At 43.2% G+C, this 13,412-nt stretch overlaps 1 protein-coding gene across 8 annotated transcripts in view; it reads right to left on the reverse strand.

Moving 5' to 3' along the window:
• LOC137423339 (uncharacterized) overlaps window positions 1-13,412 on the reverse strand; it is a 250,533-nt gene that overhangs the window by 32,796 nt on the left and 204,325 nt on the right. For all 8 annotated transcript variants that reach the window (XM_068110373.2, XM_068110371.2, XM_068110370.2 and 5 more), the window contains 5 exons: window positions 11,245-11,493; window positions 10,723-10,935; window positions 10,408-10,620; window positions 1,071-1,232; window positions 717-845 (listed from right to left, as the gene is read on the reverse strand). In XM_068110373.2, the coding sequence (XP_067966474.2) occupies window positions 717-845; window positions 1,071-1,232; window positions 10,408-10,620; window positions 10,723-10,935; window positions 11,245-11,493 (966 nt within the window). The remainder of the gene's footprint in view (window positions 1-716; window positions 846-1,070; window positions 1,233-10,407; window positions 10,621-10,722; window positions 10,936-11,244; window positions 11,494-13,412) is intronic.

The following is a 13,412-nucleotide window of genomic DNA, read 5'->3' on the forward strand; positions in this document are numbered from 1 at the left end:
TCAGGAATATGCTTTTACAGATCTTCATCACTGTCCTGAGTGTCATTTTCGCAAAGGTGTCTACGCAAATGCCAACATTAATTTTTGGATTCCTCATGCTTTGAATGTTCCAAAAATGTATAGTTTTGCTAATCTCCAAAAATTTTGAATGAAAAAACATAGTGAACCTGACTAAAAGTACTACCTTCACAGTAAGACTCCAGATCAGACTCTGGTAAAACACACCAACTACAAAGCTCGACTTGGATATCGTTTCAGAAACACGTGAAACCTATTTAACTTTGTTATTCTTGTTTGCCAGATTCAATGACGAACAGCAAGATGGCACAATTTTCTCACTTGACATCGCTGAAAGCAAAATGTGCTATGCAATTTCAAATGCTCAACAAATGTTTTCAAAATAAATAAATCATGCAGTGGTTTATGGGGCAAAATAAAACCTTACTCGTACTACCGTAAGTGTCCAATTATATACGGCGATTTATTCACGAATTTTTTAGTCAATACCATCCAGTGTGGTTAATACACGAGTGCGGTTTATACTTCGCCTGGTGCGTAATTTGCTCCGGTTCTCTACAATGCTACAATGGGATTTATTGGTGTGCCTACAACAGGAATCAGGCGTTTACATTTATGTTCAATTCAATCTCATTTTTAGATACATCTCATGTACCCAATGCCTTCAAAAGACATTTCTCCCATCTCACAGTTCTTACCTCTTGTGCAGTTATGAGCTCTGCCTCAAGGTTCTTCACTTTCTTTTCGTTCTCTTTAGCGTGGATAAAAGCATCATCTCTTGCAGCTCGGGCTTCCTCCATCTCTCGCTGGTAGTCTTTAAACTGGCCCTGTCAAACAGCATTAGCAAGGTTTGTGATCTATATTTGGCAATACTTTCAAGGAACAATCCTGATGACCAAATATATAACTGTATCTTCCAAAAAATAAATTAAGGAACAACAGCAAGATCCATTGAAGAATGGATGCTTGTAGGTGAAGACAAAAATGAAGCATGGGGATATGGGTACTTTTGGGTGAGAAAATGGAAGAAAGCCAAATTCACAAAACCAAACCTGGAGCTTTCTCAGCTGCTTCATGGCATCTTCACGACCCTTGGAAGTTGCCTCTGCCTGCGCTTCAAGGTCTTTGTAATCCACCTCCAGCTTCTTTTTGTTGGCAACTGCCAGGGCACGTTGCTTGCGTTCATCCTCAAGCTCCGCCTCCATTTCCCGTACCTACAAGAAAGTCCCAATAAAGAGGGTGAAAGTTAAAGTAAACTTCTGGATATTAGATTTTCATACATCATCTAAAACGCACAACACCACCACATGGAATTTTCACATTGCTAAGGATGTGGCACATTAAATGCATATGCTGTTCAATTCCTTTCCTGGGCTCATGAAAGAGTTCATACACAAATCATACAATAACACAAATCATGTAGACATGGGGAAAAAGTGTAAATTACCATAATTATAGACATATATAAACAATACACAAATTAATAGTAATGTGTATGTGATTTCAACATAGGAGCATTCAATGCGTTTACCTGTCAGAAAGAAAAAAATAAAAGGCAAATATATTGTTGCGGAAATAGCTTATATGCGTAGGGGTTAAACTTGTATAGCTTATAATTAGTTACTCCCTTTGTACATGTATTAACAGAAGAGTCAGGTAATTTAATTGTGGTGAAGGATTATGTGTCAATATTTGTATAGAAAGCATATCGTCTCCCTTCCCAATGTTTGTCTCGAAAGCAACTTCTTCCTTAACCACTTTTTAGTCCAACTTTATACTTAACTTTTTAACTTACTTTTACATACTTACTTTTTTTTTTCTTTTCTTTGTTTAGTAACTTTTTTTTAGTCCACTTTTTCGCTGAAGTTTTTATTCCCTCTAAATTTGTCTTTTATGTCCTTTGTAAAAAGTGGCCTTGGAGAATGGCCAAGGCGAAAGTTTAGGTGCACGCAGGCCAGGCCTCGAACATTCAGGGTGGGGTTTTAGCTTGAGCGACACTTGAACGGCCAATGAGGGCGTAGCGGGCAGTGCTTAGCAACATCATGGGGTGCGGCGTCGGCCAAGGTAATAAAAGGAGCGCCGAAAAGATGAACAGTGGAGTTCAGCGAGTCGAGTTGAGCATGAGTCAGGTTGAGTTGCATCGGAGGCGAGAGCACAGCTGACCTAACATGGAGGCGGATTGAGCACTTCCAACTATTAAAATATCTGCTCCTCTTCAATAAAAAACCACCTTAAAAGACATTTGCGGGGGTTGGCCTTTTTCGGGCACCGTGGTTGTTGTTGTTTTTGTTGGTCCCCTTTTTGAAGCAATGTTTTACGGCCGGATGCCCTTCCTGCCGCCAACCCTGTTTGTCGCCTTTTTACGACACACAGGGAATTACCAGTGAACTGGTACTCAATTAGCCGACCTCGGAAGGATGACAGGCTGAGTCAACCCCCCTGGCGTTAATTCAGCGATCGACCGGGATTCGAACCCAGGATCCTAGGATCCTAAGCTGGCACCCTAGCCGCTCCTCTTCAATCCTGGCTGCATATCCCCCAGAATATTGCCAACTCCAATGGACCTACATGACTATACTCCCTGCATGCCTTCCGTGCTCCACACACCCCGTTCAACTTGAAGGCCCCAAAGGGCCATAATGGGGTATTCCGTGTCTTGTCAACATCTCTCTGGTATTTCTCCTGTGGTGTGCTTGCGGGCCTGTTACGGGTTAATTTACGTAAGGCTCTTCCGCCCATATCAAATGAGGGGTGCCTTTTTCAGAATTGTGAATAGGTTTGTATATAAAGTTTTGCGTGTTCTGCTCTCCAACCCCTCTTTCTCAAATAACACATGAATGAACTGAGTGTCGGACTTCTCCAAGTCAGCATGATCGTAAGTTGTATGCTTTATAAGTCCAACAAGGGCAAGATTTGGCGGGATGATTAGTGGCCAAGACCAATCCCAAATCACTCCCAACAACTCCCCCCAATCGAGTATGACAAGTCACCGTAAGTCACCACTTTGAGTGGCTGGGTAGGTGGAGGAATCTGTCACTCAAGCTATTGGGTCTCACCATCTGCCATGATCTTTCCTGGGAAAACCACATTTCCAAGCTGGCCTCCAAAGCCAGTCGCCGACTGGGCATCCTCCTTCGTGCAAAATCCTTCCTTGGCACACCTGAGCTCCTCTCCACAAACAAGGCTTTCATACGCAGCTCAATGGAATACTGCTCTCCCCTCTCCTGCCGTAGCTCCTGCCTCACACATAGCTCGGCTTCACGCTGTAAAAAGCAAAGCTATCAGGATCATTGGAATCTCCCTCGATGAAGCTGATTCTGAGGGCCTTTCACTCTCTCACCGCAGGCAGGTTGGTGGTCTTTCTGTCTTCCACAGACTCATCTCCAGCCTAGCTACACCAGCTCTGTCTGTGCTGTGTCTCCCAAATATTCCTGCAGGATGCACAAGAACTGCCAGCAACCCTCTTCTGGTGAAACTGCCAAAATCAAGACTCTCTGCTCACCTTCACCCTTTCATTCCTCTTTTCTCCTGTCTCTGGAACAAACTCACACACTCTCTTCAATCCCACTCCTCCCTCCAGGTCTTTAAAACAGCTGTTCACCATCATCTCTTATCTTCCCCTATCCAAAGCCTTGATCTTTTCTACCCCCGTTAATACACCCCAAATCCACATCTTTCAATCCCCGACTTCATTCCTGAAATTCCTTGTAGTGTCAATTTGTTTTGGACCGTGTACCTCCCCCTCCCCACCCTCTCCCTTTGAACAGATCTCCCGATGTCCCTGTTCTCTACTGCTGTGATTGTGTGCTTCCCTCTCTCTCCCCATCTTGTCACCCCCCTCCTTTTGTTGTTTTACGTGTCTGTTTATTTGTGTTTTATGTGCTAATATGTGTTTGATGTGCTTGCTCTAAAACGAGCCTCGATGTTGCATCCCCAAAAAAAAAAAATTAAAAAAGGAAAACTTAGCAAAGATAAAGCAAAACTTACAAAACATAATATATGTGTTGATAACTGAAAATACTGGTAATTTACAAATACATTACGCTGTTCCGTGCATGCCATGGTGGACAGCATACAATTTAAATCGGTGTGCTTCCCCGGTCTCCTTGTTCTGCAGCATTCCACATCTACAAAGGGTATGTAAATCTTTCATATTTGTAAGTGCATAAATCAGTTTTAACTGCTCTTGTGGGAGTATTGCAAATGAGCTTATTAGCATGATGAATGCATGGCACACCCCCAATTCACAACACCGTTTATTATGACTGTATCCTCATTTGAATAATCAGATTCTGAAGAATCCAAGCAACTATCACTTGTTGGTCCTTCGAGATAAAACTTGTTATGGAGTTTTTAATTGGTATGGTTGTATGTCGACTCCAAAGTTCTCTCAGTTTTATAAAATTCCATCTCAATGTTTACTTGAACCTTTAGCCCGATATCGATAACTGGAGTCACTCCATGACTGCCGTTAATGTTACCAGGTCATGTGACATGCTATTTAAACTTTTGGCTAAGGCAGATAATTATTTCCTCATATTTACTGACTTCGAAGGAACTTTTAGAAACCACCTCTTTGGGAACAATGTTCCTTCAAAAAAGCCCCCAAAACCTTCTTCTTTTTTTTTCATCTTTTAAGCTCCACCACAAACATTCATAAACTAGAACAATGTGACTGTGTCACCGATATGCCTCTGCATAGTCACACAATGGGTATATGCCATCACTCTGCATATGTATGGGTAGGGGATCAGGTTTGTGAAGTTTCGTGTTGATCGGATAAGGTTCATTTTTCTATCCAAGATGGCTGCCAAACCACGTGACCCATGACATCATCATTTTCAAACTATACGCAAGTTTTTTTCCCCCCTTTTTAAGGCCATTTTCCCTGCTAGAGCAGAGGTTAGCCTTGCGGGCCCCATGACAATCATCAGGGTTTCCTTTTTGAGGCAATGTTTTTATGGCCGGATGCCCTTCCTGACGCCAACCCTTCAGTCGCCTCTTACGACACGCAGGGATATGGTGTACCTATTCTAAACCGGGGCACACACCGGCAACAGTGCTGTTTGCAACAGTGCTGTTTGATATTTGTAAAATTTCGCATCGAAAGGGTGAGAGGTTTCAGAGATATAATTATTTAATATTTTACTTCTATCCAATATCGCTGCCAAACCATGTGACCGACGCATCATAAATTTAATATTTCAATACAAATTTGTCATTGATCATGTGCATGCAATTTCAGATTTTTAGGATAAGGCATTCGATTAAAACATTGTTGGCTGGTATACCACTTCACCTATGATGTCATCATTATCATGCTTTTGTTCCCCATTGGGAGTACTTGACAATGTGCCAAGTTTCAAATTTTTCCATTCAGCGGTTTCCAAGAAATATATTTTTTATTATTTGCTTTTAATCCAAGATGGCTGCCATACCACGTGACCTACACTACCAGTCAAAAGTTTTAGAAAACCTCAATTTTTCCAGTTTTTATTGAAATTTATGCAGTTTAATGTCTCAATGTACTCTGAAATTAAGCATAAAACAAATAAACAATTGGAGATAAAAAATAAATCATAGAATCATTTTGTTTAATAAAATTTAATTGAAATTTTTGACTCGGCAAAGTAGCCACCTTTTGCAGATATAACCGCCGAACACACACATGGCATTCTTTCTACAGTGGAAATCAAATATTGTTCAGGAAGTTCTTCCTAACACTGTTGCAGACGTTCCCACAAATGTGTTGCACTTGTAGGTTGCTTTGATTTCACCCTTCTGTCCAGTTCATTCCAAACCAGCTCGATGGGGTTTAAGTCTGGAGACTGTGCTGGCCATTCCATGATTTGAAGCCTACCGTCTTGTTCTTTTCCTCGAAGGTAGTTTTGACATCGACTGGAGGTGTGTTTAGGGTCATTATCTTGCTGTAGGATAAACCCCTGACCAACTAGGCATATACCAGAGGGTATTGCATGGCGCTGCAAAATGCTGTGGTAGCCCTTTTGGTTCAGGGTGCCAGTCACTCTGTGCAAGTCGCCGACTCTGGATCCAGCAAAAGAGCCCCAGACCATCACGCTTCCTCCTCCATGTTTGACAGTTGGTGTCACACTGAGGAACCATCCTTTCGCCTACTCGACGACGTACAAAAACCCTGCGTGATGAACCAAAGATTTCAAATTTTGATTCATCGATCCATAAGACCTTCTTCCAGTCTTCAGTAGTCCACTGGCGGGGCTTCATGGCCCAGGCAAGCCTCCTTTTCTTATTTTGCCATCTTAGCAATGGCTTTCTTACTGCCACTCGACCTGTCAAACCTGCAGCTCGACGTCTTCTCTTCACAGTTGAAATTGAGACTTGCTTACTTCGACCAGTGTTAAGCTGTGCTTGAAGCTGTTGTCCTGTGAGCCGCCTATCACGCAAGCTGTTGACTCTCAGAAACTTGTCTTCTGATTCTGTTGTGGCTTTGGGTCTAACAGACCTCTTCCTGTCAGAGTTTCCTCCAGTTTCCAAGTGCCTTTTGATGGTGTAGGAAACTGTACTCACTGACACCTTGGCTTACTTTGCAATTTCTCTAAAGGAAAGACCTACACTTAAGAAGGGTTATAATGGTCTGTCTGTCTTTCTTTGTTAATTGCCTTTTTCTCGCCATTATGATAGCAATATACTACTTCATGCAGTGCAATATTGTCCAAATAATGCTTCAGAGGGTGTAATAACAGTCTGTTTGAATACTGCTTTTATACAGACAGGGGGTTTGTAATCCAGTAATCAGCAGAGGTTGGGACACCTGTAGGAATTGTTTGCATCAACTTTCAAGGCTTAATTTACTTACATTGCTGCAGAACAGCTGTAAGTTGTTAACCCATTACTTGTTCCCTGAAGAAGGCCTTTTTTTTTACAATATAACTGTGAAATTTACATTTTCCTGTTTTTGCTAATCTAAACTTCTTTTTTTTTAACCTCGAGCAGTTTACTGCTTACCTTTGTACCATTTCAGGTTATTCACTGGACTTGAATTGCTTAAATTTCAATAAAAAACTGGAAAAACTGAGGTGTTCTAAATTTTTTCTGGTAGTGTATGACATCACAATTAACAAAGACATTCTGCATGGGTGTCACTCCTACCCTGAAAGTTTCATCTCAATCGGACATATTGTTGCTGAGAAAAACGAGGTTTAGCCCGTACGGACAAATGTATGTACAACCAGAAAACATAACGAGTATTCTCATTCAGATGGGTAAGCAAAAGATATGTGTTGATGTCCGAAGAATCAAGAAAAAAAAAAAAGATAAAAGAGAAACAAAACAAAAAATGGATGGATCAAAAACTGCTGCTGCTTGATTGGCTAATCTTAACAAAACAATAAATGTTTGTTTTCTTTGCTGGTCGTAAACAGCCCGAACCATCGTAAACGGATGGTCGTAGACTACTCCCAAACGATTAATCGTTATACTCAGCTTGATGCGTAGCCGCTTCCCTGCATGGTGGACATGGTTCGAGCGGTATCTAAATTTAGATTATTCAGTACTCTGGACCTCCGAAGCGCATATCAGATTCCGATACGAACAGCCGATTGATCCTACACGGCCTTCGAGTCGGGACAGCGACTGTAACAATTCCGGAGAAGACCATTCGGTGTTACGAGCAGCGTGGCGGGCTTCCAACGAGCTATAGATGAGATTTTGGCAAAAGAACAAGTGAAAGATGTGTTCGTGTACGTTGACAACGTGACCATTTGCAGCTGGAATCAGAAGGACCATGACTCGAATCTGCGTCGTTTTTTGGAAGTAGCCCATAAATACCGGTTGACCTTCAACGAGTCCAAATGCAGCTATTCGGTGCGAACCATAAATCTCTTGGGATACACGATGTCCGGAGGGGAGATAAGGACCGATCCGGCGCGGCTCTAAGCCCTACTCGACCTTGCCCCTCCCACTTGATCGTGCGACTTGAAAGCGAACGATGGGCTTTTTTATGCATTACAGCATGTGGGTTCCGATGTTCTCAGAGAGGATAAGGCCGCTTGTTGAATGCAAAACATTCCCACTGACCGTGGCCACTCAAACAGCTTTCCGACAACTCAAGAATGACGTCGCCGACGCTGTCGTAACTTCAATCAACAAGATGGCCCCTTTGTAGTGGAAACTGATGCGTCCGATTGCGCAATTGCAGCAACACTGAGTCAGGGTGGCCGACCGGTAGCTTTCTCTATCCGACAGGGAGCGACGCCACTCCTCTATCGTAAAGGAGGCGTACGCCGTGGTGGAATCGGTCCACAGATGGCGCCATTTCCTCGAATGGAAGCGATTCACAGTAATAACTGATCAGCAGTCTGTTTTGTTCATGTACAATGGGAAACATTCTCAAAAGATTAAGAACGAGAAAATCGCACACTGGCGCATATAACTGGTGGACTCTGGCTTTGAAATTGTATACAGGCCGGGGAAAGACAACCATGCGGCCAACGCTTTGTCTAGGCCCATCTGCGCCGGAATGACAGTCGGCGAACTACGGAATATAAACACTGCGCTTTGTCATCCGGGCGTGGCACGAATGGCCCACTTTGTCAGATGTAAAAACCTGCCTTTCTCCATGGATGAGATTCGCCAGGTATGTAAGACTTGTCAGGTTTGCGCGGAACTAAAGCCGACCTTCTCCAAGCCCGCTATGGGTACGCTAATACATGCCGGACGACCATGGGAGCGACTGAATATCGATTTCAAGGGACCTCTGCCCGGTGGTGGGCCTAATCATTATATGCTGACAATAGTGGACAAGTATTCTCAATTCCCATTCGCATTCCCGTGCTCGGACACGTCTTCCCTTTCAGTAATCCGCTGTTTGAGGCAACTGTTTCTGATGTTTGGGTATCCCGCATTTATACACAGTGACCGCGGGACGGCTTTTATGTCTCGGGAGATCAAGCAATTTATCATTGAGCATGGCATTGCCTCCAGCCATACCACCGCCTATAATCCCCGTGGGAACGGGAAAAATCGAGCGTTACAAGGCATAATCTGGAGGGCAGTTATGATGGCATTGCGTACCTGCAGCCTGGCCCCGAGCATGTGGGAATGGGTGCTTCCTGAAGCACTACATGCTATCAGGAGTCTTATGTGCACTGCCACTAATGCTACCCCGCACGAGTGACTCTTCAAGTACCAACGTCGTAGCTCCAGCGGACAGCCCCTACCCTCATGGTTAGTCGAGCCTGGACCTGCTTTACTGAAACAGATGGTCCGTCAAAGCAAATATGAACCATATGTGGACCGCGTAGACATACTGGATGCAAACCCGGAATACGCGCACGTTCGGTTCGCGGACGGGCGAGAAACTACAGGGCTGATTCGGCATCTTGCGCCTTGTGGAGAGATGGATGAGACTGCTGACGAGAGGGGCTCGGCCGAGGCTGACACGACCTCCCCCTCCCCCGCCCGGGCAGACTCCCGCCCGGTCGCGGATACTGGGGGTGACGCCGCTTCGGATTATGAGAGCATGGCTGCCTTGCCCCAAGCATCGGTCTCGCCGGGTTCTGGGAGTAGATCGCCAGGCGAGGGAAGACGGTTGATACCTAGCTCAGGTGGTTATGGAGATGCTGGAGTATACCGCACGGGAGGTGGCCGGGTTTGTCAACCTCCAACCCGTTTTGGCTATGAGCCCTATTAGTTGCATTTTTAAGAGAGGGAGATTGTGATGAATCAGAAGAAGAGGAAGAGACGGGTTGCGGGCGTGTAATACACACAGCTGTCTGTCATGGGAGGACCCTGCTGATGTGGGCCGATTAGCATATTTAACCAGCTGTAGGAGTTTTACTGGCACTGCTGCTATGAACGCTGAGATCTTGGTAAGGTGATTATGAGATCTGCTTCGTGGCTTAGAATGCTTACTCTATTCTTTATCTGTTTGATGTGTTTTCATGTGCTTGGTATACCTGATAGAATGATTTGTGTTTTCATGTAGAGATATACCAAGTCGATTGCAATAAAGCCTCATATTCTGCAACGAGGTCTTGGAGATCAATTCCACTATTTCTGAAGGGTAATTGCAATGGGTTTCGATTGTTTCTCGGCTTTGCCAATTTCATATTAAAAATGCCAAACTGAAGCACTTCCTTCGAACATGGGTGCGATTTTTTTCTTTACAAAAATGAGGCTCATGGAAGAACAAGAAATTTAGGTTCTAAAAGAGAAAAATGTTCAAGAATGAAAATCATTTGGGACTTTCAATCAACAAGCAGCAAAGTAGCCATAGAGCAAATATAATACTATTTAACCATCATGGTGGGTGGAAAGAAAATAAAGGTATACCTACCACAACTCACAAGCCATTTTCACAACATTATGAGGCGAAGGGAAATACAGAAGTGGCCATCGCATAAATCTCACCTGTTTCACAAGCTGGCGCCTCTTTTCTTCACCCTGCTCCTCACGGCTTTGTACATCTCGCTCATGCTGTGCTCGCATGGCCTGCATGTTCACCTCCAGGCGCAACTTGGCATCCTCAGTCGCCTGCAGCTCATCTTCGAGCTCCTCCAGCTGTGTGCGCATCTCGCATACCTGCTGCTCAAGGCCACGCTTTGAGCGCTCCAACTCATGCACCTATAATGAGAGAAGGAAGTCAATTAAAGTGAGATTTTATTTGATTGTACAAAGTTGCTGTGAAGTCAAATTTTGTACACCAGATATGGAGGAATAAAATACATTTTTGCCAACGTAATCTTTGGAGCTCATGAGGTCCTCCATCTCTGATCGTAGTTGCTTGTTGGACCTTTCCAGTTCTTCACGGGCCTCAAGAGCCTCTTCCAATGCCCGAGCTAATGCAAGAGCCTTGGTTTCTTTCTCCCTGGCCTCAGCTTCAGCACGGTCTCGCTCCTCAGCGATGCGTGCACAAGTACCCTTCTCTTCTGCCAACAACTGTCATGCACACAGGACAATAACACCAGCAGTGAAACATGATTATGTGTAAATTTCTCAACATGGTTAAAAAAAAGAAAGAAAAATCCTCTTGGTGGAGTTAAATATCAAGATAAACAATTGACAGAAATCTAAAGTGCATTGCCACTTCAATGATTATTTTAGAAAATTGTAAAGGAGGGCTATATACTCCAAAGTAATCACCATCACATTTACAATAAAAGATCAGGTGATCTTAGATGTGACCAAAATAGGAGGGGAGGGGGATGGAGGAGGGGACGAGCCGTCTCAACAAGTGATATTGTATACCTGGTCAAACTTCTTCTGCTTTTTTTCCAGGTTAGACACCGTTTGTCTTTGATGGTCCAGGTCTACAGTCATGTCATCGATTTCCTGTTGTAGTCGGTTCTTGGTCTTTTCCACTTTGTCATGTGCAGCGGTCTTTTCCTCGAGTCGCTGAGTGAGCACTTCCATTTCTTTCTGCAGCTTTTTCTTTGTGTCTTCAAGGGCATCCATGACACCCACATCATCTTCCACCTTTTTCTTTGCTTCAGCAAGCTGTAATAAGACAAAGCAAACAACAACATACAGCCTGAGAAGAAAAATAAATAAATAAACAAAGCTGAAACATCTGTCCATATTCAAGGGATGGAAATTCAGCAAGAGAGAAAATATTAGATTTTAAAACTTAAGGTCCACTGTTACATAAACATTATACAATTTAGCGGCTGGCAGGATATCCCCGAGCTCTATGGACTCACCTCTGAGCCGTCTAGCCTATGTTCGAATATTGGCCCAGTTATAAACTGTCACTCCAGTGTTTCACAGACAGGGCAGGAAATAAATCAACGTCCCTTGGATCAATCAATCAGCCATCCCTTGGATGGACAATAAAACTAGATGTCCCGTCCGCCAGAATTTGTTTCCAAAAGTTAAAGATACCACAGGGTCCTTCATGAAGATGAGGGGAGTTAATGCCAACACCATGGGCAAACTCCACATTCTTGCTGACCTAGATAGCACTGCATCAGTGCCATTGCTGCACACCTGAAGAACTGATGCAAACCCACAGCCACGTGCTGTATATAGATACACATACACACTGTATATACACATGAAAGCCCGCTTGGAGTTTGCAAAAAAGCACCGAAAGGACTCAGACTGTGAGAAACAAGATTCTGTGGGCTTTCATGTATCTTTCACTGAGGAGAGGCTTCCGTCTGGCCATTCTGCCATAAAGCCCAGATCGGTGGAGTGTTGCAGAGATGGTTGTCCTTCTGGAAGTTTCTCCCATCTCCACACAGGATCTCTGGAGCTCAGCCTGAGTGACCATCGGGTTCTTGGTCACCTCTATTACCAAGGCCCTTCTCCCCCGATTGCTCAGTTTGGCCGGGCGGCCAGCTCTAGGAAGAGTCCTGGTTGTTCCAAACTTCTTCCATTTAAGAATTATGGAGGCCACTTCGCTCTTGGGAACCTTCAATGCAGCAGAATTTTTTTAATAGGCTTCTCCAGATCTGTGCCTCGACACAATCCTGTCTTTGAGCTCTGCATGCAGTTCCTTCGACCTCATGGCTTGGTCTTTGCTCTGATATGCATTGTCAGCTGTGAGACCTTATATAGACAGGTGTGTGCCTTTCCAAATCATGTCCAATCAATTGAATTTACCACAGGTGGACTCCAATCAAGGTGTAGAAACATCTCAAAGATGATCAAGAGAAATGGGAGGCACCTGAGCTAAATTTCAAGTGTCATAGCAAAGCGTCTGAATACTTATGTAAATGTGATATTTCAGTTTTTTCTTTTTAATAAATTTGCAAAACTTTCTAAAATCCTGTTTTCTCTTTGTCATCATGGTATTGTGTAGATTGATGAGGGAAAAAATGAATTTAAACGATTTCAGCATAAGGCTGCAACATAACAAAATGTGAAAAAAGTGAAGGGGTTTGAATACTTTCTGAATGCACTGTATATATCGCCTATATATATATATATATATATATATGTATGTATATATATATATATATATATATATATATATATATATATATATATATATATATATATATATATATATATATATATATATATATATATACATACATACATACACACATACACACATACACACATATATATACATATACACATACATACATATACACACACACACACACACACACACACACACACACACACACACACACACACACACACACACACACACACACACACACACACACACACACACACACACACACACAAAAAGATGGAAACACCTGGGTAAATGAGAGGCACCAAGCAATAGCTTCCACAGAGGTGTGGCCCACGTGTTAATTAAGCAAATGAGGTGGTATTCATAGAATACTTACCCTGTGCAGTCAACTTGGTGCAAGCCAACTCTTCTGTTTTTGAACGTTTTTTTCTTTTTTCTTTAATCCAATATGGCTGCCAGACCATGTGAGCGATTACATCATAAA

The sequence above is a fragment of the Myxine glutinosa genome, chromosome 3 (genome assembly GCF_964187855.1).
Source record: "Myxine glutinosa chromosome 3, kmMyxGlut1.1, whole genome shotgun sequence".
Lineage (NCBI taxonomy): Eukaryota > Metazoa > Chordata > Myxini > Myxiniformes > Myxinidae > Myxine > Myxine glutinosa.